Genomic DNA, 27,121 nt, shown 5'->3' with positions numbered 1-27,121 from the left:
AAAAAAAAACGTAATCGTCCTTGCAGGTGCGAGCGAAAGGTAGAAGATGGTGGGACACGGTGCCATCGTCCCAGCAGTCCGAAATACAGCGAGTATTCGGTCGAATGCCAGACACCGAGGAGGATTGGCCGCGTTTGCCCGACGGCCCGTCGTGGACATGGTGGTTGCTGGCCATTCTGCCCCTGGGCCCTCAGCTGCAGGTGGGAATTCTTGGCACGACCAGCCTGGAGAAGAGATTAAGGGCCATAGAGAAGACTCTCGATCACATGGAGCAGAGGCAGCTGACGGTGGCTCCAGCACCGTCGGAGGAGACGACCACCTCCTCGAGCATATGTCGGGACCGGGGTGGAATCACGGAGACGGCGGTCTCAGTGGTCCAGCAGTCTTAAGAACGGAGGGAGGAACTGAGCGAGGCAGAAGGTTCTTGGAGGATGAATCGTTTAGGCCGTTTACGCCGCGGCGACGAACCGGGATATCGGCATTCACTCGATGTACAAAGTACTTGCAGAGTAGCTTATCGACAATTACCACTTTTTACTCGATATTTAATACCCTAAAGCGCAACGGGGAGAGCCCGCATGGTCTCGGTTGATCAGCTGGGCTACCCGCGCGTGGCCACTTTTCTTCTTCTACTTAATCCTGTTAGTTACGTTTTAACTCGAGCACCATCTCACTCGGTGCTCGTTAAACTTACCCATCCGTGCGCCTTATCGACGGAACGATGACGCGGTTAGGAAACGAGGATGATGCGGGGGCACTGGCTGTCGCCCGGTGACTTGCTCCGTCTCAGTGGTCGAGTGTTTCGGGTGTGAGCGGTGTCTACGCGGCGATTCTAACGCATTAATCGTCCGTCGGATGCTGGCGTCGCACCTGGAAATCTCGAGCATTGTCAGCGATACTAGCACAAGAGCCTCAAAATCTTAGGTAACCAGTGATCATTCGACCAAATCAGGCGATCCAGGGAGTCACATATCCGAGAGGTGAAAGGGGGTATCGTTTACCTCGGTAAGGCGTCACGGTCTTCTTTGCGCTGTTGCAATACGCAAATCTGTTCTTCCAGAATATTCTATATACATACATCTATATGTATACACATATAAGTTTATGTATACACGTACGTGAGCATATACACAACACGTTGCAATCGAAGGTACGCGCGTCGTCTTACGCTTATGTTGGATCGTACCCGGCGAGATAACTTTTTACCTTGTAACGAATCACGCGGATATACTCATAACGCTGGTACAACGGCGAGGGATTATGTATTTATCGTGGGTGTGCTGAGTACAAAACGGTCATCGTTAGGAAAGGTAGAAGAACGTTGGCTTTGTCGCGGGCAAGGCATGTTTTAGCTCGTTTTCATCGATCGGCAAGTTATCTGAGACGCGAGAAGGGATGTTTTCTACTGTTCTTTAGTTCATAGAAGGGTCGTTTCGCTCTCTCTCCTTCGGAAATGCAAATTGTTTGTCGCGTTAAACGTTTCTGGTCCGAACGTTTTCACAATCCTCGGTTCGGAGACACCCAGTAAGCCTTCCACGTCTTAATTTCTGGAACGCTTTCTTTTGCCCCTGTTTCCGGGGGCGTCCGACGTTGTTGACAGGAAAAAAGCTCGAGACGACCCTTCCTATGAGAAGCGTTCTCAAGAAAATCAAGTTCTTTTCAATCGATTTGTAAAGAGGTCAATCCGATCTCTTCGTTGGATCTGCAAATCGTATCAAGAACCTTTGTTTCTAATTCTTCTTTCTTTTTCTTTTTTTTTTTACGATTCTATCAGCCTCGTTTCGGAGACACCAAACCTTCCACTTCTTAATTTGTGGAAATATCCTTGTGGTTCCTGTTTTGAAGGCATTTAATGTTAGTAGCAGGAGAAAACTTTGAGACAATCTTTTGCATGTATTGAAAATCAAGAAAGTAGGAATATCTTGTTCGTATGTGTCATAAATTTTCTGAGAATCTCGATTATTGAGACTTATTAGCAATGTCTTATATCGGGAACCGCTGATTTTAATCGATATATATGTAGGGTTAATGAGTACCTATGGGGGTGATGTTGATTCTCAGTGAGGGGAATCGTTGGGAAGAACGTTCTGTTTTCACTCAGCTTCTTATAATCAGCCATATTTGTTGGAAGGGAATTTACAACAACGACCAGTATGTGTGGCAAAGCGCTCTTGAAGTGGCATGAAACACAACTTTTTTTTATACTGTCTGGCCTGTATTCAAAACGCTCTAGTAGAACAAACTATACTCCTTTATTTTCCTCAACAGTCTGCTGTATTATCATGCAATTAATTCGACTTTCCCTACCCACAATTTGTCGTAGGAATCATTCACGCTCAACACGATAATCATACGGCTCGTTAATTATTCTGAGATTCCGAAAGAGTTCGTTTGCTTCGTGCAAATGGAGCGACGCGAATTTAATGCGCGATCTGAAAATAGTATTGCCCTATTATCCCAAAATGAATTTCTTCCCGATACCATGAAAGTGTCCGCGAAACAAAGGCGTATCGTTCGGTGATAATACAGTGTTATGAATACGAGCCCTTACGTTTATTCCGTCGCTCATAAGACTTTTTTCGACTACGGTAGCGTATAGTAATTTATTTTCATGCGGTTTTTTAAATGTCCTGTCGAGGCATCACAGCGATCGTCCGAAGAGCTAGGAACGTCATATCAATCATGCAATCAAACATACACGAATGAAACGAGAGGAAGAGAAGCATATGCATCTGTTGTCACGATTATTAATCATTATTACTGTTATTATTGCTCTTATTACTATTACTATTAAGGAAAGTACTATTACTATAAAATTGAGTACTGTCTACACCACTACTAGCTGTTAGTGCCGTCGATATTCTATATTATCGAGCGTATAACGACAATGATCACGCGGATTGGCATTACTCGACTACGTACACGTACACGTATTTCCGACTCTCGAAAGTGTGTAGAATAAAAATGGAGGATGGATTGGAAGAACTTTTTCATCGCGTTTTCTAATAATCGGTATAACGAGTACCACCGTTTCGGTCTTCAATGGAAACGGCAGGGCAAGCGGTGTTCTCTGTCTTTAGATTTATATTCTCTTCTCTAGACTTTTACGAAGTTGTGAATCATGCATTGTGATATTACTGTATAGCCTACCTTATTGTATATTGTTATAAACGATACATTACAAGATAGTGTGTAATGTCACGCAACTTTCCATTTTTACTTCGACATTTCTATATTTATCTTCATCTCTTCATATGGAATTATTGTAATAAAAATATCATGAAACCGAATGCCACCTGCGGCAGTGTATTCAATCCTCTTTGACCCAACAATACATTCCACTATTCATCTTTCAATTAGATGGGAACGTTTATTTTGACAAATATTATATCACGGTTATTCGTTTCTGAATTCTTTTCGATTCCATTATAAAAGCAATGGAATGCAATGTATATATCATGTAAGAAAGATTCTGCAAAATCACCACTACCATACGCCAGAGAAATATTAAAGAATATGTATATTCCTTTACCATCGCTTGCGGACTTTCGCGAAACTGCATATTTTGAACGGAAAATTTCCGCTATAGTTACTTTCTCTTTTCTTGTTATTCATGCTTGTGGGACTTCATATCAAGCTGTCAATCGCGGAGCAGCTTCAGGCGTTACACGAGGGAACCTCCAGGTTGACGATACGTCGAGTATGACCGGTAAGATCGAGTATCTGGAAAAGTATTCGGTAGCACCTTCACCCAGCAGAGATTACTACGGACTGAGAGTACTCCGTGACCAGGTGCTGACGAATAGGTCGCGTTCCCAGTACCCTGCCTCGTAACTTTCCCCCTTTTTTCAGGTGATACTGTATCTTTGGAAAATCTCCCACGGCCCACACAAAACACCCATCGTACGAACCTCCAGCTTCGACGATTTCCAATACGACAAGCCCCTGCAAGACGAAATCCAACGTATCTTCGGTACCGAGAAGCCTCTCTAATGAATATTTCACGTGTCCCGTATTAGATATTACTCTCATATTTGTCGCCCAACGTATCAGCTAGATATTTAAAAAAAAAAACTCTCACCCATATTTACCTACGTCCCTCACATATTTGCGAATTTTTGCGAACTCGATAGGTGAATATTTACTGAAGCACATAAGACATATCGCTGGCGGCTGCAGAAACACGCTTCTAACGTTGCCAAAGTGTTTGACTGAAACATTGGTGGCATATCTGTCGGTGAACGATATCGCCAAGTTGTCGTCGTTGTCGCACGCTGCCAAAGAGGTATCAAATGACGGATAAATCCGCCGTTCTCGCGTGTCTTCCTACTCATGTCCCACGTCGAACGTGCAGGTCTTCAGTGACAAGTCTGTATGGGAGACCTTGTACAGAAAGTACAAACCACTGGCGAGAAACAAGTACGAGAAATTATATGCCACCACTCGCGACTGGAAGCAACTGTTGCAGCTGGCGCAATTGCAAGGAGTAATGAGCGACTTAAAGGTGCTCCTGTCATTCTGATTAACATTACAAGGTACATCTTCCCCTGTTATCTTCGTCACTGACCAAAGGGTGTTCCTTCTCCAGGCACCACGGGCTCGCCAGGCGTCGAAGCCGACGAAAACGAACTCGAAACTCGAAGACACAACGAAACCCCTCAGCGCGGTTTCCAGAGGATCGTCAAGAGTCGTTCCCTCTGCTGGTCAGGCCTCGAGGAAACCCTCAGATACTACTCGCAAAAAACCTACTCAGAATCCTACCTCGAAGAAGTCGGACGTTCGCCTCGATAGATGCACGATCGACAACGAAGCAACCGGTTCGGAGAGGAAGGTACCCGCCATCAAGTCGTTCCAGACGATCGGGCAGAAGAACCTGAAGGCGATGAGGGATCAGTCGAAGCCGCTGAAGACCGAGTCGAAACGGGAGGTCGAGGGCAAAGATTCCGTCGCCAGTAAACCTGCGGAGATGAAGCAGACCAAAGGCCAGGGCAAAGTTCGCCGGACCGACGCGAGAGTCAGCAGCACCAGCGTTAGAGTGGAAGACAAATCGATTCCCGTTAAAACGAGAAACTCGGCGGTGCCGAAGGCTAGGTGCGAGAAGCCAGCGCCGTCGTCCGTGCAGACGGACCAAGCTAAACTGAAAAGCAGAGGCAAAACCAAGAAGATCGGGCAGAGCAAATCGACGATCCTGAGGACGAATCCCGCCCTGGTCGCTGAGCACTCCGCGGCCAGGGACGACAGCTTCGATCTGGCTGAGCTGATCGAGGCCAGCCTGAAGAACATTCGCAGCCCAAGGAGCATATTCGACTACAGCTTCAGCTGCATCGAGAAGCCGAAAGCTTGCGCCGGGGATTCTAAGGCGGAGGAGGAGTATCGAAGACTCGGGGAGCCGTCGAGAGGGCTGAAAAGCGGCCGCGCCAGGGCGACTCTGGATCGATTGTCGGAGAAGTCTGAGCCGCTCACTGCTAAGTCGGTAGATTCTGTTAACAAAAGCGATGCTTCCTGCGGGCCTGCCACGCCGAGGTACGCGAAGACGCTGAAGACCAAGGCGAAGTTGTCCGCGGAGGTGATTAGAAATCGATACAAAATCCCGATGCCCGAGGATAAGATAGACACTTTGGAGCGGTACGGGATTTACAATAAATATCCCACGCCCAGGGTGAACGACGGTGTTGAGCAGAAGCGCGCGAGCCCGCGGAAAGCGGTGGACAAGATGGAAGTGCTGCGCTCTCTGGATGCGAACAACTCTTTCGGCAGGAGAGCTGGTGACGCGAATCGATACAATCTGAGGAAAGCAGTGGGGGGTCTTCGCAAGAATTGAAGAAGCAGAATTGGTCTATTGTTTCGGAGCATCATTTTGAAAATTCTCGCAGAAAGAATAAAGTCTTATACGATATGTACTACGTTTGTGAAGGAAATGCATGTATATATGTGATGATATTGGGATATTTTGCAGCCGAGTTCTCTCCAGAAAGTTGTAACTTATATTTCTTCATGCTCCTTTTGGCCAGCGACTGTTCGGGGCGATTTTATTGCGCCACGTACAGAATAAAATGAAATGACGATTTTCACAGATGACATGTTTAAAAAGCTTGCTAGTAATAGTATGGATGTCTCGAAACTTGATAATGATGACTCGAAATCATCGTAAGTTAAGATTCTTGGACGGTTGCACACCTGCTGCGTTGCTGCCTAACCATAACCAGATTTAACAATTAAGTATCGCCATGGACCTAGGGTAAATGTCCCAATTACTGCCAGTGTCCCTATTACTGCCACTTCATTTATTTTATTTAATAAACACGCAATGTGTAATGAATAGTTTAAAAAATAATTTATCATAAAATTGGGACTGTTCTTCTTATTATTATAGTACATTCTTTATATTTCTATTCGTTATTCATTACGTTTTTTTTAAGTGAAATAAATAAAGTGGCAGTAATAGGGACACTGACAGTATATGGGACATCTACCCTATCAGGTCCGTGAGTATCGCAGACGGGATCCCGAGAATACCAAGGCAATGGAGGTAAAAAATAAATGCCATGATAAATGAAATAAAGATCAGCGTTAGAGGAAGCAGCGAGCCTTTAATCGCGAAATTCTGCTGTAACCAGTAGTACAACTCAATATATTCGCAGCCTAAAGAAGAAGAGTTTGGAGACGTTCGACTTAAAGGGAACAGAACTGAAATTGTGGAGCATGGAGAGGATTCCTAATTTATGAATCACGAAGAAGGTAACTGTAACTTTTCTGCAATTCGAATGTGTTGGATGTATTGGTAGAATGATTTACTCTTAGCAAAGATTTATCACTGGCGAAGAAGTTTATTCAATGATTCTCTTTACACGCTAACAATTTTCGCTGAAGGTGCAGGCAGATGTACAAAATAAAGTGTAGCATTGCTTGAATTTAATGATATGTCTTTAAATAGAAACTCGTGAATTACATATTTACATGACCGTCGATAAGGGAAGTTTGCATAGCTCGTTTTAACAATTAAGATCCAAAGCATATTACAACTGATTTCTGGGTAGCTAGCTTCTCGCAACAATGTCTGTAATACAATTAGAGCGAAGCAACTTCGATTTAGAAATACTCTAGATTCTTTCATTGGAACGGAATTCTCTAAGAATGTGTAGCCTACAAGTACCGTGCAAACTATCATTTTTCCAAACGATAACCTCTCGTAACTCATGAAATACTGTCGCTACTTGAAGTTAGAAAACGGGTGTCCTTTTCGAAAGTGGTAAATTCTTGTTCCTGCTCGCTTATCTCTTAGTGTTCAAAAGATCAGGAAACATGTTCATTTCCTCGTACAGAAATATATCGTCGTCGATTTTATCACTTGAGTTGTGATTACCAATATCACGGCCTCGTTTCACGCAGTTTATTGTCCGTTTACGCTTAAAATTTAAGTACAGCCGGGACGTGGAAGCCTCGCCTTTAAACTAAGCAAATTCAACAATTCTGCTCGTCGATCGTAGATTTCGAATTTCTCTTATTCGTCGCCTGGCTCGCATTCACGAGGCTTCGTCAGACAATCATAATGAGAAAAGAGACACGCAGAGTCCCAGTCAGTTAGAAACATCCTTGTAAAGAGAATTACAGCCGCGATTCCACAATTAAAGCATTTTAGTACAATAAATTAAGTGAAATATAACAGATGCATTGTAATTACGGAATCGCTTTCATAGCTTGCAGGAGATTCAGGTTTCAATATAATCCAGTTTCCACAACCGTGCCTAATTAATCTTAGGAACAGTCTGTGGTTACTTTATGCTTTGCACCGTTTCGTACAGTGCTTTCGATTGTTAATCCCTCCCTGCTCAAGAGCCGCACGTTCTGCCTTCCATTGAATCTTTCATTTAATTGACAATGTCGCGTCGTGCTTTCCCGCGAATCATATTTCAAAAGAATTCCTCCACAAACTGCAGAATCCGGATCCAGCGGAACTACCGCCAGGGCTCGGTCTCGTCGAACATCTTTTCTATGTTGTCGCGTAACATTTTCTCTTGCTCTGTAAAATCACGAAGCTGCAATTAATCAAGCGACAAAGCAGCTGGCACAAATAGCTGAGAGTAATATCAACTGCCGATCTACTGTCAACTCCGCTCATTCGCTCGCTAGACTCGCTAAAGCTTACCTTTCGTTAAATTGGCGATCACGCACTGCTTCCTAAGAAACTCCAGGCACAGTGCTCGCGAGAGGCCGAAGGCGTGCATGTTGCACGTGAATGTCCTACAATTCGAGAGCATTCGATGCTAATTCTACTCGATGCAACAGAGACGGTTTAATCTGATTACGAGTTACCCCAATTGCCCGAAGACGATGTTAGCTTGGAACCTGCGATCCTCCGCGCTGTTCGCCTCCTGGTCGAGGGACTTGGGCCTTGGCGGGACGGGCCTCGAGGCTCTTTCGCATTGAACCGCGTCGAAGAAAGCGGCCGTCCAGAATCGCATCGACGTCCATATCGGTTGAACTCGTAAGTGTGTGTACAGATACTCGCGATACGGTTCGAGTCCTGGCACTTCAACTAATGTCAGTCGAAAAGTGAGCGAAACGCCGTGCAAGCTGAGATTATAAGGTCCCTGCGACCCTTTTTACTTAAATCAGAAAATCGTTTCGATACCTTCGTGGTAGAAGGTGAAGCACATGTTCATGAGGCTCTTCGCGGGCGCGAAATCGTCGGCCTCGTGGCACTCGAAAAGGGCCACCGCAAAATGTTGCGCCAGTGAGTAAAACGTGGTCTCTGTCACGCAGGGACGGGCTCTCCTCGCGTTCACTACCCGCGAGAACCATATTCTACCGGATTCTGTCTGCAAAATATTTCACATGCTCTCTGTTCTTCACTGTTCGACTGCGGGCTGATCTCGTGGGTGTATAACAAAATTCACGCACGCGTGTCCTATGGGGTTGGGGGCCAGTTTTAATAAATGTGCGCCTGCAAGCTTTCCTTTCTGAGTTGTCGGGTCTTCAAGCGAGGCACGTTTAGCACGTTACGCAACTTCTGTTGCATAAAATGCGAAGAGACTCATACATAAGGCATGCGGAGCAATTTGCAACTAGACGCGGTTGTTCAAACTGTTATTGATACAGTATGCCCACACATGTATGGCTAACAATGCGGGTGCTTGTGAAAAGCCGCCTTGAAACAATGGGATCGCTCGAGCTGCGGTTCAGAAAGGAAAAACCTGCAGACCCTTGTTAACTAGGACGCTTTCGACAAATTATACATGCGACATATTAAATTTGATACACACTAAAACCAAGCGTAAAATTAACGATAGCCATGTACATGTATTCGCATAGATTTGTCCATTCAGGAGCTACTCTTTTAATAGGAACTGGCAGCTCGTACTTACAGTAAACACCGGAATAAAAACCGCTACGAAGCAAGTAGGTTTCAACAGATAAGCCAGTAAAATTTATTTACTCAATTTAATTAACGAATACGTACAAGGACCATTTGGCCGAAGCTCGCTTTCTGCTCCTGATCGATGCTGGTCGGGGCGTCGAATAAAAGGGGCACGAACACCTTCATGAAGTCTGCGGCAGCTTCTTCTGATTGACTATCCGCGGATAAGCTGGATGCCCACGATTGAACGGATCCCGATGAACCTGGGTAACGAATACAAGGATCATAGTAACAGAGAAAGCGACGTCTGTGAACACTTTAGACCTAAAGTCAGCCGAGATAGTCTGTACCTGATCTGTGCCACATTCTACGACCATCCATGTTCGAATCTAGACTAGTGCTAGGCCCGTAACCATCCTGGTCGCTCGTCGAGTCGCTGCTATAAGGCAGATCTGAAATAACATTCTACAGGGAACACTTTTCCAACTCAGCGGAAACGTATCTACTGCACTTCTAATTCATACTCGAGATTTCTGTGCGTGTGCCACGTTAACGTCCGCTGTTTCAACACCTTCGGAGACACGTCTAATCTAATACTCCACGACACACAAACGGGGAACAACAACGATGCTACCCTACGTATGAGTAAGAAGCGTAACTTATCCCCAAAAGAGGGCACTGTAACTTGGGTTGGGATAGGGAATGGGATACTTTACGCTCGTTTAGAATTGATTATTCTTTAGTGAATATGTCACGACACGTGCTTAGAAGCTTTCCAAGTTTTTATGTCACACAGGAATTTATGGCACGTTTATTCCGCGAGTTTTTCCATTTCAAAGCTGAACGTGATTGGTCGGTGATGAATTGAACATCATTACTTTTTCTAACTAAGAGGCAAGTAGCTTTAATAGATACTGTATAGCTTTCAATATTACTCCTTAACGAATATCCAGTTACAGGAACATCAATTTTATGCACAGGTGAATTGAAGTGAAAGCGTACAGAGGGATGCGTTCCACCAAGGGGGCACAAACACTGTTGGAATCTAAATATGCACTATCGCGGTCACGCCGACAGAAAAGTCTCGACAACAATTTTAGCCCCCTTCGGAATATCCACGTATCTAGGTTCCCTCTATCAAACTATCGATAGAGTCATACGGGTTACGGAATTTATCACCCGCAGCGTTTCCAGCGATACTTTTCTGTCGGTGGAACGCGCGAAGGAGGGAGCAAGAGTTTTCGTGAGTGACGAACGAGACCTGTGGTGGTTCACAATATATTCCATCAACGTTCATTTACCTAAACGAAAAACGACCGCCTGATAGCGGGTCGGGGCCCTCGCTTTGCGACAAAAACAAACGAAATGCATTAGATGAAAAAGATTCCTCGAAAAAAATACAAACTTGTCATGCTACAGTTGCTACGTAGTCGAAGGAAATTCGTTCGAAAAAAGTACATCGTATTTGTGCAACGTTAGAAACGGAACGTCCGAGAATGGGGCAAAATTTGAAAATCTACTATGACGTTCTATCGAGAGTTACAAAAACGAATATGTAGAACTTTTATAGTAACAGACTGCGCGTATCAATGTACGATTTTTCTCGCATGTCGGGTAAAGTGGTATTGTCGTTTTATCGCTCACCTGCTTTGTAATTCAATTTTTCGAATGGATCGGGCCCTGTGGCTTTGATGTCCTTCTCCTGGAGCGGTTCTATGCTCTCCTGGCTGTCCCTGTCAGGGCTGTTATCTTCCTCGTATTTGTTCTCCTGCTTTTTGGTCGCCGCTGATCTCGAGGACGCTATTTCCTCGTAGGTCATGCCTGGGGGATATTTCCTCATGCACCGTGACATATCGGCGCTACCCTGGCGCTCCAGTTTGTGCCTGGCCATCGCTTCGTAATCTTCGTACGACAATCCAGCCCCAAATCTGTCCATGGACGACGGAGAAGAATGAAAGTTCTACATGGAGTCGTTTTCACGGATCGTGTAATAATTTATCCACTGAATATAACCGTTTCCCTCTGCTTCATTCGACTGTATTTTTTATTTCGTAATGATCAGGAAGGTTGCTTCTATTAACTATGCTGCGTGTGGAAGATTTCCGTTTTCATTCCACTGAATTTTGAACGTTCAGTAGGGACACATGGTTGGAAAACTTCAAGCACCGAACTGCCAATATTACCGCAGGAGTTTGATTGATACAAACGATGCAAGAGTTTTTCAGATCGAAATTGGGCTGAGATAGAAATGAGGGTTGGAGAAATGCGCGTGTAGTTTCGAGTGGCTGAGTGGCAGCTGCGAGTGTGTTTACACAGTGAGGGTGGGCACTCTCAGGGATAGTTATTGCGACCCGAGTTTGAGGGTGAATAGCAGATATAGCGAAGCTTTGAAATATACAGACGGTTTTTAGTGATTATTTCGAGAGAATATTAGTGAAATATTATTACAGGGTGAATAAATTTAATTTATTTGAAACCGAGCAGCTTTGAGATTGCTAAACATACCGCACAAAATATTGTTGCCCAAGTATAAATATTTATGGCGTTCACTTTGGGTCAATTATCTGTAATTGTGTTCCTAATTTCAATTCACGAAACTGAAGCAATGCGGAGGGTTGAATGAAATAATCTGCTAATCACATCATTGTTTACACTGTGGGTTCACTGCGTTTGTTACTTCTCGAAGCATTTAGGAAGACATTCTCGAGACAGAGGCGTACCTGGGGAGCCTTAACTTCCTTCTGGCCAACTGTTCTTCTTCTGGCTTGACAGTCGCAGGTGGTGCTTGTGGCGAAGTGGGCGACGTCGACGGGGTCGCGGTCAATTCGCTTTCTTCTAAACTGCTACTTAGAGCGGACCCTATCCTGTTTCCCAGCCCCTGAAGATACTCTCCACTGCCTCCCAACGCGGACCTGACAGACCTGAGTGCACCTCTGGTGCGCCCAATTAGGGACGCTCCACCAGTGGGTGGTAGAGCTGTCGTTACGTCCACCATCTTCTGCAACGGTCACGTATGCTACCTTCAATAATTATGTTTCCAAACTCAAATTGCTTACACCCTTCATTCCTTACCCCGAATAAGACCAGCTGCAATATTGTTAAAATACCTCGCGACAGATTATAAAGGCTTGGCCTACATTTAGGCACTGCATTTTACAATTTTCAAGAAGCATTCAAATGTTCACTATTAATAAACATTATGAATTTAATTGGAATTATAATGTTATGCACTTTTCGTCATACGTCGATAAGTAGATGCTCTGGCGTGAATTCAATTTTATTTGTGACAAGAAACAAGTGTCACTGATATCAATTCACGCGCACGTCTTCTCTCGCTGGGCAAAAAGTTTCTGGGGGGAATAATTTCAGATAAGCCACAAAAACTGCATTGGGAATCTAAGTAGGTCACTGGGAACTTAAATACATGTAGGTGCGCACGTGGCGACGTAATATCGGAGCAATGGACGCAATGCGATAAAAGTGAGCGGCAGAAAAAGCCACCGGAATGGAGGAAGTTTGAAGGCAAATTTTTATGTCACTGTACAGGATATAACACTGTTAAAAAGTATAGGATTTAGTGATTAACATTGTGTAGGTATTACGGAATAGTTTTATCGCTCTTTAATTACAAGTAATTTGCAAAAATTACTAGACTGATGTAGAAACTTTGTTGGAACCTGAATTTTTGGGTTTAAAAGAGACAATAGTTTTTCCTTATATAATTAAGTGGATACCACTCGAGGTAATGACCTTTTTAATGGATTATATAATACTTCGAAGCTTTCTAGCGTCGCGGCGCGTGCTCTTATCGTTTCAATGTCAGCAACTGAAAACCACGTAACACTTTCAGCGTAATAAATCGACACTTGCATTATTCTAATTACGCTGTAAGGTGCACCGTTATCGGCTGACTAAGTGCCATATTTAATCAAAATTAGGTACAAACTTTCCATTGTTCACCTTGGCGATCGTTGTTAGAAAGAGACAAAATTATGCCTCGGTTTGTAGGTACTGGGAATTTATGTTATTGATTTTTGTGCTTCAGTAACATTTACAGTGCTATCTATTCGCACGCGTGATGTTATAGAGGCATTACGATATTTGCACGGCAAACATCATTTTGCTCGCGTATCAGTGGAAAGATAACAAATGTGTCTTTCTGTTTTCGTTAGGGTAATATAAAATATTTCGTAATTTAGAATATAGAATATTCTCACGACAAGTAGTTTTAAATGAAATGAACATTTATACATGTATCTTATAAAAAATGTATGCAGCAAAATATATAATGTACAATTAAACCATGTATTATTAAATATTACATATATCTTAAATTTTATAGTTTCATAATTCAAAATATATAATATTTTGAATAATATTTAATAATATTTTGAATAATATTTAATAATATTTTGAATAATATTTAATAATATTTTGAATAATATTTTGAATAATATTTTGAATAATATTTAATATTATTTTGAATAATATTTTGAATAATATTTTGAATAATATTTAAAATAATATTTTGAATAATATTTAATAATATTTTGAATAATATTTAATAATATTTTTAATAATATTTTTAATAATATTTTGAATAATATTTTGAATAATATTTAAAATAATATTTTGAATAATATTTAATATTATTTTTAATAATATTTAGTAATATTTTTAATAATATTTAGTAATATTTTTAATAAAATTTAGTAATATTTTTAATAATATTTAGTAATATTTTTAATCATATTTAGTAATATATTTAATAATATTTAATAATATATTTAATAATATTTAATAATATTTGTATAAGTGTAACAAACGACTATTAAACATCGCTGAGATGAATATAAATTATAAGCTAAACATTAAACATAAATTTAAAAGAATGATTTTCATATGTAAAGCAAATAATGAGTATGTTTTAGTAATATTAATGTATTAAAAGTTGCGCGCAACTATTACCAGCGGCAACTTTCTTTCAAAGTGAACTTTTACCTCTCCTCCTTCCATTTCATAGCATAGTCTAACTTTTAATATTTCTGGTGACGATTAACGGTCGCAACAATCTACCGCTTCATTATCGTTATCGTGCGTTCATTAGATGTGTACAAAGCGAACGAGATCTTTGCATTTGCGGTTCGCGATAGGAGACAAACGCGGATGTCCTTTAAGATAACTTCCTCTATGAAAATCACACACTGAAACTGATTGCACCGTCATTGATTCTTACTTTACAAACGTCATCCTCGAATTTCGTTACTACGTCGACACGGACGAGTTGATCGTTTTTTAGACGTTGACTGGAAAATGCTGTCCACGCGCAAGAAGACCGTGCTCATCGTTCTTGAGCGATGCTAATTTTCCCCTCGTCCATTTCGACACGCAGGCTTTATAGAAATCGCGTTTCTCAAGCTTTGCACGGACCAACTAGATTTCACGCAAGCTATGCAACGAACCTTCGCCCGTCTTTGCTCATTTTCGTATCGAATCGGTCGGTTAAAGTCGGCCTTCGAATTGGAATGCTATAAAGCAAACAGACAGAGCAACCTCAGAATATCTAAAAGTAGATCATCGATCGCGCCAACATCTTCATCGAATGTTCGGTGCCGGAAGAATTCCAAATTAACCTGCCCGGCCGGTATTGCGGGGGAGATAGAGGATGCAATATCGAGCAACAAGCACGCCAAGGTTATTGAATCTCTAACCATGCGGCGCGACCAATGTTCCCGTCCGTCGATGCTTCTCTACTATCCTTCAATATTTAACGATCCTTTAAGCATCAGTTAGACGGCAATGAAATTTATACAATATTGCAGCAATGCCGTTACGAAATTGAGGAATACCACTGCACCATTTTCAACTATACAGGTCTCTTAAACAATTGCAAAAATGTGAAAAGGTGACGAGGAATACACTCTGGCAGGACATCACCGCATTGCAGATTTAACTATACCGCGGTGTTCCGCACCATATGGGCATTGCTCAATTACTATTTTAAGGGGTATATTATCACATTCACTGACGCGTATCGTCGCAAACTGCGCGCTTTATTAGCCCGAGTAATTTGTCTGAGTGTTTTGTTAGTTTTAAAGTGTCAATCGGTTCCTATCAGCCACAATGGGTGATGGCAGGACTCTAATTCCGATCGACTGAAATGACAGAGAAACAGAGAACGAAGAAGTTGATTGGAATTGAAATAAAGGAGAGCTGAGGCTTTCCCGTTGGATGCACAGAAAGTAAATGAATCTTTGAAAGCATCCCCCTTCTCTGTTTCAGCGTATTCGAAAGGTTTTCACTGGTTTAATAAAATTGTGTTTTAATGATCGACAAGTAAATGATGTACCGTTCAATGGTGAAGCAAGCGAACAAGCCTGGCCGTTACCGCGATCACTTTGGAACACGTGTCTGACCACGAACTGTTCTTGGGACTGCAACCACTTAAGCTCTACACTGTACAGTGTACGTAGCGCAGTTGCTTCCACTGCTGGTCTGCCCAACTTGCATTATCCTTCCAACGTGTGATCCAATTATTGCGAGCGCATGCGTCCGTTCCGATCAATACGGGTTTCCAAGCCTTCGTAGAACAGTCGGTACAAGCGAAACATAAACATTCCTTTTAGTAGCAGCCAGTAACTAATCGACCAACGGTTACTAATCGACTAACTAACGGTAGGTTTCCCAGTTTTGTGGATAGTACTGTCACAGGCTGGGTGTGGGATAAAGCAAACATAGAACGTAAATTTTTGGCACGCATTTCAGGTTTACAGTGTCTCATAATTTTTTTTTTAATCACGTAAGCTCTTTATTCGACGAATAAAGTTAATTTTTTTATTTATCGAGCGTTTCAACTTCAGCGTCAAATAAAGTTTAACTTTATTTCAGAATCAACTTCAACTTTAACTTTAACTTTAGTTCAGAATCAACTTTAGCTTTAACTTTAACTTTAACTTTAACTTTAACTTTAACTTTAACTTTAACTTTAACTTTAACTTTAACTTTAACTTTAACTTTAACTTTAACTTTAACTTTAACTTTAACTTTAACTTTAACTTTAACTTTAACTTTAACTTTAACTTTAACTTTAACTTTAACTTTAACTTTAACTTTAACTTTAACTTTAACTTTAACTTTAACTTTAACTTTAACTTTAACTTTAACTTTAACTTTAACTTTAACTTTAACTTTAACTTTAACTTTAGCATCGATACTAGATCCACCTGGAGGATTAGTTTTCAGTTTAAAATTTGGAGGATTTCAACTCCAGACATAGTTTTTAAAACGACCACATATATTATGATAAATTTTTATTTATTCACGAAATTAGGTAGAAGTGTACGCTGTAATAGTTTATGAACATCTTCGACTAACAATAAGAGAGATATAGCCCTCTCGTTTCAATTCGCAAGAGGTGGCAGGTGTGAATAAATGACTACAATAACTAATTGAGTATTTTTTATTATTCAGTAAATTTATGCAGAATACAGTACTAGTTATACACGAGATGTATTTATATTTTATATTTATATTTATATTAATATATTCTCCCATTTTTTTATGTCTTTACTTAATTACATCACATCAAATGGACACGGTGCTGAAAGTTACTGATTATGTACACATCTTTCGCGATAAATTGTGCCGATAAACGAGGTCCTGGACCAAGGAAACGAATGGGGAAACGAAACGAAGGGAACATACAATCATTCGACTACTACTTAGTCTCGTTTTACACACTTATCAAACAAGCCTCGCTGACTCGTTTCCCAAATGGTTCTCATTATCAATATTTCCACGCAAGACGAATAAAAAGTGAAGCTGTACTTTCAGGGGAGGTTACGGGGTGGTTTTGTTGCGCACGTGGCGCTGTACGTGTATGTACGTATCCGTACGTGTAATGCATGTCTTTTGTAGTCGCTTATCTTAAGAATTACAATTATTGGTCGAGTATTGTTGTACGAAGCCTCTTTGTGGTGTAATATCAATCCCCATTTCACGATATCCTGTAAGTATATTATCGAGTCATCGTGTCGCTTTCGTGACACCATTTCCCTTCACTATACACTTGAGAGCGAAGCGTTATTAAGATGGCACGCAATCGAGAACGCACTACGCGGTCCTTCAATTAGAGTTCGGTATCACGAACTCGATTCGTACACTTCTGTTCTACAAGGAAAGGCCAGTGTTTGTTCAAAAAGTGTTCTAGATGATTAAGGTGAGAATGAAAGACGCGAACGAAGACGGCCGAAGCGCCTTTAAGTAAAATCATAAAACAGAAATTCTGATATTTCTATGCAGAAACTGGTGCGCTTAACAAAACTACTATCTCAAAATTGAAATTGAGTGGCTACCCTTCTGGATTGTTCACGAACTTTAACTGTCTACCAAATTGAATCGAAATGCAGTCAAGTCAACTAAAGGGAAGCAAAATGGGTATTTAAAAAATAAAAATGAGAGAAACAAGTAGAATTAAAATTAATCGAAAGCATAAGTTCAAGATCGAATGAACATTAATTTAAATTTAAAGGAATGTATAACTAGTCGAATCTAGCGGAACAAACCAAGTAGTTTCCTGCACCAAGCCCTGCATCGAAGAATCAGAAATTTTGAATTTCGAGCTTCACAATAGTGACCTATAATGACAGCGTAATATTTTCCTGATCAAGGAATCAGTGTTTAACGTCGACGATTAGGCGACGTTTACCTGACCTCCGTCTTCGTTCGCGCGTTTATTATAGAAATGTTCTCTTAGTACGACCATGGTTCCAGTGTACTGTTAATTCTATCACGCGTTTTGGCCCCTCGTTCGCTGCAGGAAGGAAAACGATAATCGTGCCCGGCACGCAACGTAAAAGTTAGACAAGTGTGGCTTGTCGCCGCGCCGACGAAGCTCGCGTTCACGCGACAAACACGGTCGCAGCGACAATAAAGTCAAATCACGTAAGTGCTAGCTTTTGCCTTGCTTCTTAAATAAAATCCGTCGCAACGAATTCGAACCTCGTGCACAGTCTTATTCGAGAATCACCCTACTGAAAGTAGCCGCGAACGTTCCCCTATCGTCGGTATTCGAACGCTGGGCAGGTGTCCCGAGTATCGGGGTGCTTTCATCGATCATCTACTCTGATCAATATATAATATCCAATTTTATTCCACTCGATGGCCTGCAACTAGCGCACATTCTACTTGAGAACCCACCCCTTTACGCGAGAACGTGCTTTCCTGCGAGTAGTTTAAAAAATTCTGCAACTAATTGCTAGCTAAGAATTGAGTTGGGATATTCTCTGAATTAGACTGTTACTTACAACAACAGATTGCAAAAGCATTCGAAGAGGACTCGTTGAACCGTTTTGATTTATCAGTTATTCTAAAATTTCCACTATAACAGAGTCACGTGCCAAGATTGTACAGACCCGCCTGTAAAGCTTGTTCTAAAAACTGCACCGATATTCGGAGGCACCTGTCGGCGCCAACGAAGCGACGCGTGCAAATTAAAGCCGAAGAAGAGAAACGAAATAAATATAGGACGGATATGTTTAATTTCAGAGCTAGAGACATTATCCTACACACCCTCTATGGCGATATAACTCTTCCCTGATAATGCGCGCCAAAGACTTTAATATCCAACCGTTGCCGTCTTGCACGAGCTCGTCCCTCGCAGCAGAAGCTGCGCGAGCTTTATCTTTAAAGGACTTTACGCGTCGCCGATCGGAGTCAAGCACGGAAAGACGTCGCACAGATTCGAGTTCCCGTTTCTAACGACGATTGAACAACGCAAGACGATGCGACTCTCGGATATGTTCGATGAAACGTTCAAGCTACTTAGGTACGCGACGCGTAATTTCCATTCAAGCTTACGTTGTTGCATCGTCGACGACGTCCGCGTCTTCTCAGTGTCCGTCGATTCGGCGAATCCATCTTTAACCCCCAATTGCGTATGCATGTATGTACATATACACGAAACGTAGCGCACGTCCAGTAAACGTTAGTGATATCTCTTTTACATTACATTTACATACATTAAAGCTGCACCTTTACGTGTATACGAATACACATCTAACGTAAGTATGTACAGTGACGTTGCAACCCCAAGGGGTCTAATCCACGCAACTACTCAGGCCTGATTTCTCCTAGCTGCATTTCGACGAATTCGAGCCTCCGCATTGTTTGAACAATTCGCGATTGCTGAATATTCAGAGATGCCAGTGTTGTCTGCTTTAATCAGCACCATTTTCAATTCTAGTAGAAATTTTATCAAGCGAACTTTCGGAAGCTACTGTTCTTCCGCAAATTGAACCGATACAGCGACGAATCGACTTACAACGTTCCCGGACACTCGTGAAAGTGGAACTCTGCAGACGAATCAAGTCGGAGAAATCGGGCCTTAGAAACGAAGCGGCTTTCGATCGGTTTCTGCTTGGTAACCAGTCGAAGTGTTTTTGGAAGCGAGCGCAAGCTTCTCTCTTCGCGGGAATCCGCTTCTATAGCGCGAGTGTGTTGAGAATGGGGCTGGGCGTTGCGCGAAGACTTTCAACTTCGACTCTGCAACGCTGCTCCGGGAAGGAAAGTGTACGTTCATCGTTTAAGACTCCGTATTCCCGACACTTGTGCGATACTCAAGCGTATTTGATTAATCCTTGAAGCTTCGGGTAACGATTCGATTGATCCTAGAGGTGAAACATTAAAAAAAAAGTCTACCACGCAAACGGTTTGAGTCGTACAAACATACAGTCGCTTATTGGCAAAAGTTTAGAAATAGAAACAGACCCCTGTGACTCTGTGAATAATCAAGAGAGTGGAACGTTCTGTTGTTATAGGTCAGTCGTTAAATAATCGTCGAATTCGATACGTATCCTTTTCAAGATGAAAGTCTTCGGTCCTGTGAAGAAACGTATGCTCGTAGTTGTACGCTACTTGTAAGAAAGAACAGGTACGGACAAAGACAGCGTCCCGATCGCGGAGCACTATGGAAATCCCGTCGACAATTAGCATAGTGTCCTCTCACTCGCCAGCACGTTATCGCGAACGGACAATCGTGCTCTAAGTACGCTTACGATCTCATTTCTCCTCTGTAGGTGTGCTCGATTCTCTCTCTGCCTATCGCAGTCGAGTAACTTTAGGCTACGGTTACGCTGGGAGCCCGACCAACTACATACATCTACGTATCGATAATAATGTTTACGCAAATCGATAGCTTGATATTCGACGAAGCGAGACTAGCTGAGAAATTAACGCCCCAACGTTGTACACTTCATTTACTCGCCTGTTTCTACTTTAAGTACAGAGCCGAGGTTACCAAACACGATATGCGTCTTTCGAAGCATTAATTTGGTAGGTACAGCGTTTTAATAAATAAATTAAAGGTACGAGCGAACTCTACTGCCCAGTTAAGTGCTCGTATAATCTCGGTGTTTTCCTCCCGTTGGAAATAGAAAATTAAATCCACTTACAAGGAGAGTATTTTAGGTGTCCGCCTCCGATCATTTTGATTTTTGGATATGTTATAGAGGACCGAAAAATAAGAAATACGTGTTTTTTATTTTTCTCCGTTTTCGTATTTGGGGGGTGAAAACTGTGTTCAAAGTTAGGGTTGAAAAATCGTTTTTGTGGATTTTTGAAAATCTGGCGAGTCAGTCATATTTCGCATTCAAAGACACAAAATTCGTCCATTGACACTATTCCCCTGTCTCTAATAGTTCTCGAGATATTCCACAAAAATGATTTTTCAACTCTAACTTTGAACACAGTTTTCACCCTCCAAATATGAAAACGGGGAGAAATAAAAAAACACGTATTTCTTATTTTTCGGTCCTCTATAACATATCGAAAAATCAAAATGATCGGAGGCGGACACCTAAAATACTCTGCTTGTTGGACAAAAGCAAAGATCACGTTATTTTAGATCGCGGTTGAGGCGTCGATTTCCAAGCGGGCAACGAATTAACGGGATACCCTCGGCAGCGAAGCGAAAGAAAATCCTGGGTGGCCTCTGCGTAGAATTCGCGGAAATTCTACGGTCCAATTCGAGACTGATTAAGAATTTCGATGCTTCTGCTCTAAGCGAGAAACCTTTCACCGAGAGGGAACATCGATCCGTGGGCAGGCGAAGGGATATCGATTCTGTCGACTGATAACGAGGATAACGATAAAATGGAACTGCGGTAAACAAACGGTATGAACGGTCGCTGGGAGTATTCCTAATCGTGCGGCTGACCTTTCACGTTCGGCCATGGAGCATCGAGCGAATTCACTGCTGCCGCGTCAACCGTTTACTCGTACCACTGTGCGCCTCCTATCGCGATCACGAGCTTCTTCGTAGCCTAAAATTACATATGTTCTTGAAAAACACGACGGCTCGCCGGATTTTTCATTCCTCGGGCGCCGCTTGTTCCGGTGTATCACCGTCCTCGCGGCTCTCGCTCGCCTTCTGTTCCTGTTCCTTTTGCGCCCTCGCCTCTGCGTCTGCAAACGGACGAGAACGACGCTTTTATTTTAAATCGAAGTGAACTCGTTGGAATTAAAACCAGCAAAAGGAGCCAGCGGTATCGAGTTCATTCGCGACAGAAGTGGCGAGATCTCCCTCGATAAATAGACGCAATATTAAAAATAGTCGATTTTATAAATACACACCTCGAACGGCTTGCTCCTTCCAAATCTTCTTGTTCTCTGCGAGACAGGGGATCCAGGGCTGTCCAATCTTAAACCTCCTGGCCTCTGGATTCGAACCTGCAAGGTGCTCGTCGTTTAAATACAGCCCCGACGTAGCAAATGCATTAAAGCGTGAGCTAGATAGGACTCGCTCACCGTTGTTCGACTCATCCACGCTTTCCTTGGAATTCAACGGGGTGAGAACCGTTTCCAGCATGTCGCTGCAAACCTGCATGCTGGGCTCCACGATAAACTCTATGAACCCTATTTGCGACTCGGCCACCAGGGTATTGTTCCGATCGCACAAGGGGGAGAATGGCAATCCAAGGGCCCTCTCTTTGTCACCCTGCCGGAAGAACTCTTCCAGGAGCTGCATAGTCCATCTGCTCATCGGATAAAGAAGTCACGTTTCCCATCGACACGCTTCCAAGGTTAATTTCATTAAGAGCGTAACTTTGGAAGCGTGGGCGTTTAGTAGCCGCGGCTGTGTTCTGTACCAAACACCCGCGCGTCGAATACGAGTGTCACGGTCTAACGTGAATTTGGAATTAAATCATTGATGAACCTTAAATATGGAGCAACTTTGATGGAAAGGACTTTCTTTCTGCTGATAGTGACATCAATGGGATGTCGATTGCAAAGGGGAATAAGAATGCTGGCTTTAAGAAGGGGATCTCTGTATAGTATTGAAAACTCCAGATGCCATTGAAAGGATACCAAGCCATCTGCTATTGAAAGACCGAGCTTAATTAGAAACCTTTTCTTTCGCGAAAAGTGTCTTTTAAAAGTTTCTACTTCAACGTTTAGCGGACCGCTCTTCGCAGTGCTTACCATTTCCCAGTATTCGAACGGTTAATTATATTTCGAGACTTCTCTCATTACCGTAGCATTTCGCAGCGAAGCAATTAATTCTAACGCTCACGGAATTTACTTGCATCCCAGTAACGAAATTGTGAGAGTGCAATAATTATCTGACGTTAACACAGACAATTCGGACAAACAGCATACCGATGATGAAGATCCCATCTTTTGGCCGGATGCGAGATGTCGCAGCAATGGAGAACAAGGCTGACAGCCTTGCTCTTGTCGACGCTGGGCTCCGCCAGGCTCAGGATGTTCTTCATGTTCTTGAGTTGTTGGAAATGAAAGCTCATGTCGGTTGCCAGAACCATGTCGATCACCAGCGAACGGAATTCTCGAAACTCCTCTCTCGATAGATTCTGCAGTATGTTACTCTCGTCCTCCTTCAGTATTCTGAAAATGTCATCCGCGGGTTACCATCAATTGGCTACCCAGCTGCAGAAACGCGGATCGATCTTCTCGGGAGCAGAATTGCGCGTGTACACCCTAGAACTTCCTTTCGACGCTCGATGCGCCGGCAGACAAAAAGCCTGTTAAACACTACCAATGGAACCTTTTCCATCGATTACCATTCGCCTCGCGACCAATGAGATTCGCCAGCCGACAGAAACAGCGAAAACGTGATTTTCAATTAGCCAGTCGCAAATTGAAACGAAAATTCCCGGTAATTGTAGGCTCGTTTCATCGCAGGCCGACGCGTACTACACGTAGCTACCTGCCGCGCGACCTTTCGATCCGTACGTACCGGAAGCTGGCGGAGATGTGGTGATTTTCCAGGACAGCTCGGTCGTTGTAGAGGAGCGCTGTATCGCTGCCGGACATTACGTGGAAATTGTTTGTGGTCCCAGTGTGCTCGTAGTCGTGAATAATCGCCGCCACCAGGGTGGCGAAAATCTCCAGATCGGTCAGCCAATTCTGCAAACAAGCCGAGCAAATCGAACAATCACGCGTGTCGATTCGCCGGCCAATCGGGGACTTGCCCGATGGAAAGCTGGGAAGTAGGACGGAGGCGGGGGTAACCGAAATTTCTTTGCAATTTCTGGCCCCGATGGGATTCGTTCGCGTGTCGCTTTCGCGAGGCGAGGCGTAGCTGCTGCGGGTAAACTTTCGATCGAGAAATTTATGGATCCTGATGTCTCCTCCTTTTTCCTACGATTTTTTAAACTGCCACCATCGATGCGAGAGGCGCTCCGGTGAAATGTTTCTCCCCTTGAACGGGGGTCGTCGGAGTTTGAGCGGTCTTTGCGGATATTGGAATAACGGGAAGTTGTGGAAAGCTGAGATAATGGCTTTCCGCATGAATGAGCTTCAGCTTAGGGGATGGTGGGTATACTTGATTGTTTCCAGAGAGGCAGACGTGTGTTTGATGAAGGAGAAGTATTTGTACTTGGATGTGTCAAAAGTTTCGGAGTTACGTTTTATTTTCCCTGAATGGAGGAGAAAGGGTGGGAGACTGAAGTTAACGAAGAATTAATTTGTAAAATTCTGACGTTCCACTTTTAGATCTGGTCTGCATTATCTGATACCGTACTAATTTTCACTTTGTCCTTATTAGCGTGGCTTATGAACTTACCATCAGTCCTGTTTGACAGAGGATGTAGTGCATGGTCTGTGCGACGTCCGCCGCATGGAGATTGTTGTGATACGGGTTCCGATGCCTGCAATAACCCTCCTCGACCCTTCCCAAAAAGCACTCCAGCACCGCCGGAGGAACTTTGAATTTGTGGATCATACCGTATCGGTTGAGTAGATCGTATCCGAGATACTTCACCGGAGTTCCCATCGCGGCCTCGCTCAAGGAGAACACGTCGAAGGACCAGTCGTCCAGGGTCTTAAATAAAAATGTAAATTCAGAGCCCCTTGAAACTGGAGTGCGGTCAAACAGTTCTGCGGAATTTAATCATGAGGGGTAAGTCACTTTCGCGAATCCGCCGACTGTGGAAAGAATAATACCCGGGGTGGGTATCATGAGTTACTATATCACAAGACTGTCTTCCAACGTTGAAGTTTCTCGTAGCATCGCCAGAGTTACAAGGTAAAGCGACTGTTTCGAATGACCCGGCTTATAAATAAGATAATATATAACCATTCCATTAACCCTACGACGTCAACATATCTGTCGCACATTGAATTCTGGAAAGAAACAATGTTTACAATATCTCCTCGCCGTACAATGCCCAGCGATCCCCACCCCGTATACGCAACCCCCGCGAAAAGCATTGTTCTGGGGGTGGAAATAGCGAAGATAAAGGAAATATTTCAGGCGATAAAATTGGGTGGTAAACCCCGCGCATATTTCCTTCCACCCTCATCAATCATGCACCTGCCACGCGAACACCGTCCACCCCCTCAGCCCCCGCGGGGGACAGAAAACTCCAAGTCAGCCTATCGGATGCGCACGCGAGATCAACTACCTTGAGTACTTTAACCACTTCCTGGGGGAACTGCATCAACGCGGTGTTGGTGACCCGCCTGTAGATCCGATCGACGAAGATCCCCGCCCTGATGGCGTGCGCGACCGAGCGGAACTTCGGCTTCTCGTCCGCCTTCCGCCTGGTGGTCGCGAGCTGCCTGGTGAAGGTCGACGCCAGCCATTCGCGGACTTCCGGCGGCACGGCGTCCGGCTGCACCTCCGACAGTTCGTCGTCCTCGTCTGCCAGCCGCCTAAAGGAAATTTCGCCGGCTCGTTACTCGCTCGCGGAATCCACGGGGAACGTGCGCGAACAGTTCCGATCACGATGGAAACTCCTACCTTCGCTACGCTTCACGCGAACACAGCAGGGTTTTACTCGAGTTACACGCTAATCGATTCTCCCCCATTTCTCGTGTCATACCTCGGTAACGAGCTCGACGAGAGAAAACACACGCACGCATTCACCCACACACGCATCATGGATCGCTATAGGTCTAGGCGGTTCTCTTCTCTATTCGATTGTGAAAACAAACCAGCCGTGAGTGAGAGAGAAAAAAAAAAGCTAATGCTCGTCGGTGATCCCGCTTATCGATTCCGCGGCACTACGTTATCATGATCCTAGATGTACCGGATCGTGAGGGTAGCTTGGTATTCGGAGGACGTGTAAAGCTGTCGGTGATGAAACATTTCGTTTCCCTTTTGCAAAGTCTGATCGATGGGCTTCTATGCTGTTTCTCTTCGTTTATTCGTCCGCGTAGCGCGCGTGTAATCTGTTTGTCCAGTGGCGTGTTAGTGTTCCGTGATGGTTTCAGTTGTGCTTCGCGTGCCAGAATACGAACAGTTTTCGGATAAAGATTTATCAATAAAAGGGGGGAAAGCTGAACCGCGGGATTGAACGGACACGGAAATTTAGACGGATACTTCTACTTTCCGATAATATCCCGCCTATAATAAATAATCAGCTCGGCCAAAGTAGGCTTTAGCGCGCGTTTAGCGGCAAGATTAAAACTTCGTTTAAAGTCGACAAGCGAAGGAGCGTTAAGGGTGGGGAAATGTGTAATGGTACGAGTGAAAGGAGGAAAGATATTACGTGGAAGCAATGCAAGCAGAGGCATTATGATTGCATTTGTGGTGAAACATTGCTGCTTGTATGTGGTTATGTAACGTGAATAATGGGTTTCATAAATTCACGATCATGTGGTCGCGCGTCGATTGCGTTTAGAATCAAACCTTGAAATATCCTTCGAGTAGTTTTCTTCACTGTCAAGAATGACGATTGAAATACAGGGGTCGGGGGATTTTTACAAGTAGGGGAGAGCGGGGACAAACGTAACGGCGTCATGAAAGTAACACACCCTCTCTCCTCTTCCACAAACATTTCCAAAACGTTTGCTTTACACAGTTACATATGTGTAATGTCTCTTTTATTTTACTGAGTGACGCTGAGCAGTAACACAAATCGTATACTGTGGGCAAACTAAAATTGTTACTTAGATCATTCAAGTAAGTATTTTCTATTTTGTTTTTTTTTTGTTAATATTCATAGTTAAACTATAGATATTAAACCAATTATTTGCTAGAGCGTTCTTAGATAATGTCTTCATAAGTTTCTGTACTTGATTTCAACAAGGCTTGTATAATTTGTATGTTATAACAGTTCTATTCTGGAAAACATGGCATTTATTTGTTTTTATTGTTACTTAAAATATGTGTATTTAAATGTTTTTTCTATCATTTTTTTTTAATAAAAAATCCTATCTTGCGTTGGAAGAAGAGTTTCACTTAATTCTCCTGAGAATAATTAGTGTTACTTTCGCCCCACCGTATGTTACTTTCGCCCT

At 43.1% G+C, this 27,121-nt stretch overlaps 4 protein-coding genes across 19 annotated transcripts in view; 2 read left to right on the top strand and 2 right to left on the bottom strand.

The window, feature by feature from the left end:
- Positions 1-3,290, top strand: part of LOC143366730 (LON peptidase N-terminal domain and RING finger protein 3) — a 51,850-nt gene extending 48,560 nt beyond the window's left edge. The window contains exon 9 of the mRNA XM_076808050.1: positions 27-3,290. Coding sequence (XP_076664165.1) covers positions 27-389 — 363 coding nt within the window. The 3' untranslated portion in view covers positions 390-3,290. The remainder of the gene's footprint in view (positions 1-26) is intronic.
- Positions 3,291-3,373: 83 nt separating this feature from the next.
- Positions 3,374-5,966, top strand: LOC143366772 (uncharacterized). Its single transcript, XM_076808133.1, has 5 exons — positions 3,374-3,792; positions 3,853-3,973; positions 4,134-4,285; positions 4,355-4,504; positions 4,589-5,966. The coding sequence occupies exons 1-5, from the start codon at positions 3,448-3,450 to the stop codon at positions 5,819-5,821; spliced, it is 2,001 nt and encodes a 666-aa protein (XP_076664248.1). The 5' UTR covers positions 3,374-3,447; the 3' UTR covers positions 5,822-5,966.
- An 841-nt stretch (positions 5,967-6,807) lies between these two features.
- Positions 6,808-15,869, bottom strand: LOC143366804 (uncharacterized protein KIAA0513-like). 6 transcript variants are annotated; one of them, XM_076808152.1, is made up of 10 exons: positions 15,708-15,869; positions 12,079-12,356; positions 11,003-11,286; positions 10,660-10,701; positions 9,709-9,810; positions 9,461-9,621; positions 8,633-8,819; positions 8,314-8,536; positions 8,147-8,241; positions 6,808-8,020 (listed from the first exon to the last, which is right to left on the bottom strand). In XM_076808152.1, the coding sequence occupies exons 2-10, from the start codon at positions 12,351-12,353 to the stop codon at positions 7,956-7,958; spliced, it is 1,434 nt and encodes a 477-aa protein (XP_076664267.1). In that variant the 5' UTR covers positions 12,354-12,356; positions 15,708-15,869; the 3' UTR covers positions 6,808-7,955. The 6 variants fall into 6 exon arrangements, with proteins under 6 accessions (XP_076664267.1, XP_076664270.1, XP_076664268.1 ...); XM_076808155.1 differs by having other exon boundaries at positions 8,314-8,530; XM_076808153.1 differs by having other exon boundaries at positions 12,079-12,353; positions 15,708-15,864.
- A 930-nt stretch (positions 15,870-16,799) lies between these two features.
- Positions 16,800-27,121, bottom strand: part of LOC143366726 (dual specificity calcium/calmodulin-dependent 3',5'-cyclic nucleotide phosphodiesterase 1A) — a 143,083-nt gene continuing 132,761 nt past the window's right edge. For 9 of the 11 annotated variants that reach the window (XM_076808040.1, XM_076808042.1, XM_076808043.1 and 6 more), the window contains 6 exons: positions 25,282-25,531; positions 24,441-24,698; positions 23,613-23,782; positions 23,015-23,260; positions 21,989-22,389; positions 16,800-21,820 (listed from right to left, as the gene is read on the bottom strand). In XM_076808040.1, coding sequence (XP_076664155.1) covers positions 21,726-21,820; positions 21,989-22,389; positions 23,015-23,260; positions 23,613-23,782; positions 24,441-24,698; positions 25,282-25,531 — 1,420 coding nt within the window. In that variant the 3' untranslated portion in view covers positions 16,800-21,725. The remainder of the gene's footprint in view (positions 21,821-21,988; positions 22,390-23,014; positions 23,261-23,612; positions 23,783-24,440; positions 24,699-25,281; positions 25,532-27,121) is intronic. The other 2 variants (XM_076808037.1, XM_076808038.1) reach the window with 1 other exon arrangement.

This window comes from Andrena cerasifolii, chromosome 3 (assembly GCF_050908995.1).
Source record: "Andrena cerasifolii isolate SP2316 chromosome 3, iyAndCera1_principal, whole genome shotgun sequence".
Lineage (NCBI taxonomy): Eukaryota > Metazoa > Arthropoda > Insecta > Hymenoptera > Andrenidae > Andrena > Andrena cerasifolii.
Note: the sequence above shows the minus strand (reverse complement) of the source record. Positions and strands in the feature narration are given on the sequence as shown.

Coding starts and splice junctions, on each gene's coding strand:
- LOC143366772 (XM_076808133.1), top strand. CDS start 3,448: ATGTATATATCATGTAAGAAAGATTCTGCAAAATCACCACTACCATAC. Junction 3,793..3,852: donor TGAGAGTACTCCGTGACCAG/GTGCTGACGAAT, acceptor CCCTTTTTTCAG/GTGATACTGTATCTTTGGAA. Junction 3,974..4,133: donor CGAAATCCAACGTATCTTCG/GTACCGAGAAGC, acceptor CGAACTCGATAG/GTGAATATTTACTGAAGCAC.
- LOC143366804 (XM_076808152.1), bottom strand. CDS start 12,353: ATGGTGGACGTAACGACAGCTCTACCACCCACTGGTGGAGCGTCCCTA. Junction 11,287..12,078: donor AGGAAGTTAAGGCTCCCCAG/GTACGCCTCTGT, acceptor GTCCATGGACAG/ATTTGGGGCTGGATTGTCGT. Junction 9,811..10,659: donor GGCGGTCGTTTTTCGTTTAG/GTAAATGAACGT, acceptor ATGTTATTTCAG/ATCTGCCTTATAGCAGCGAC.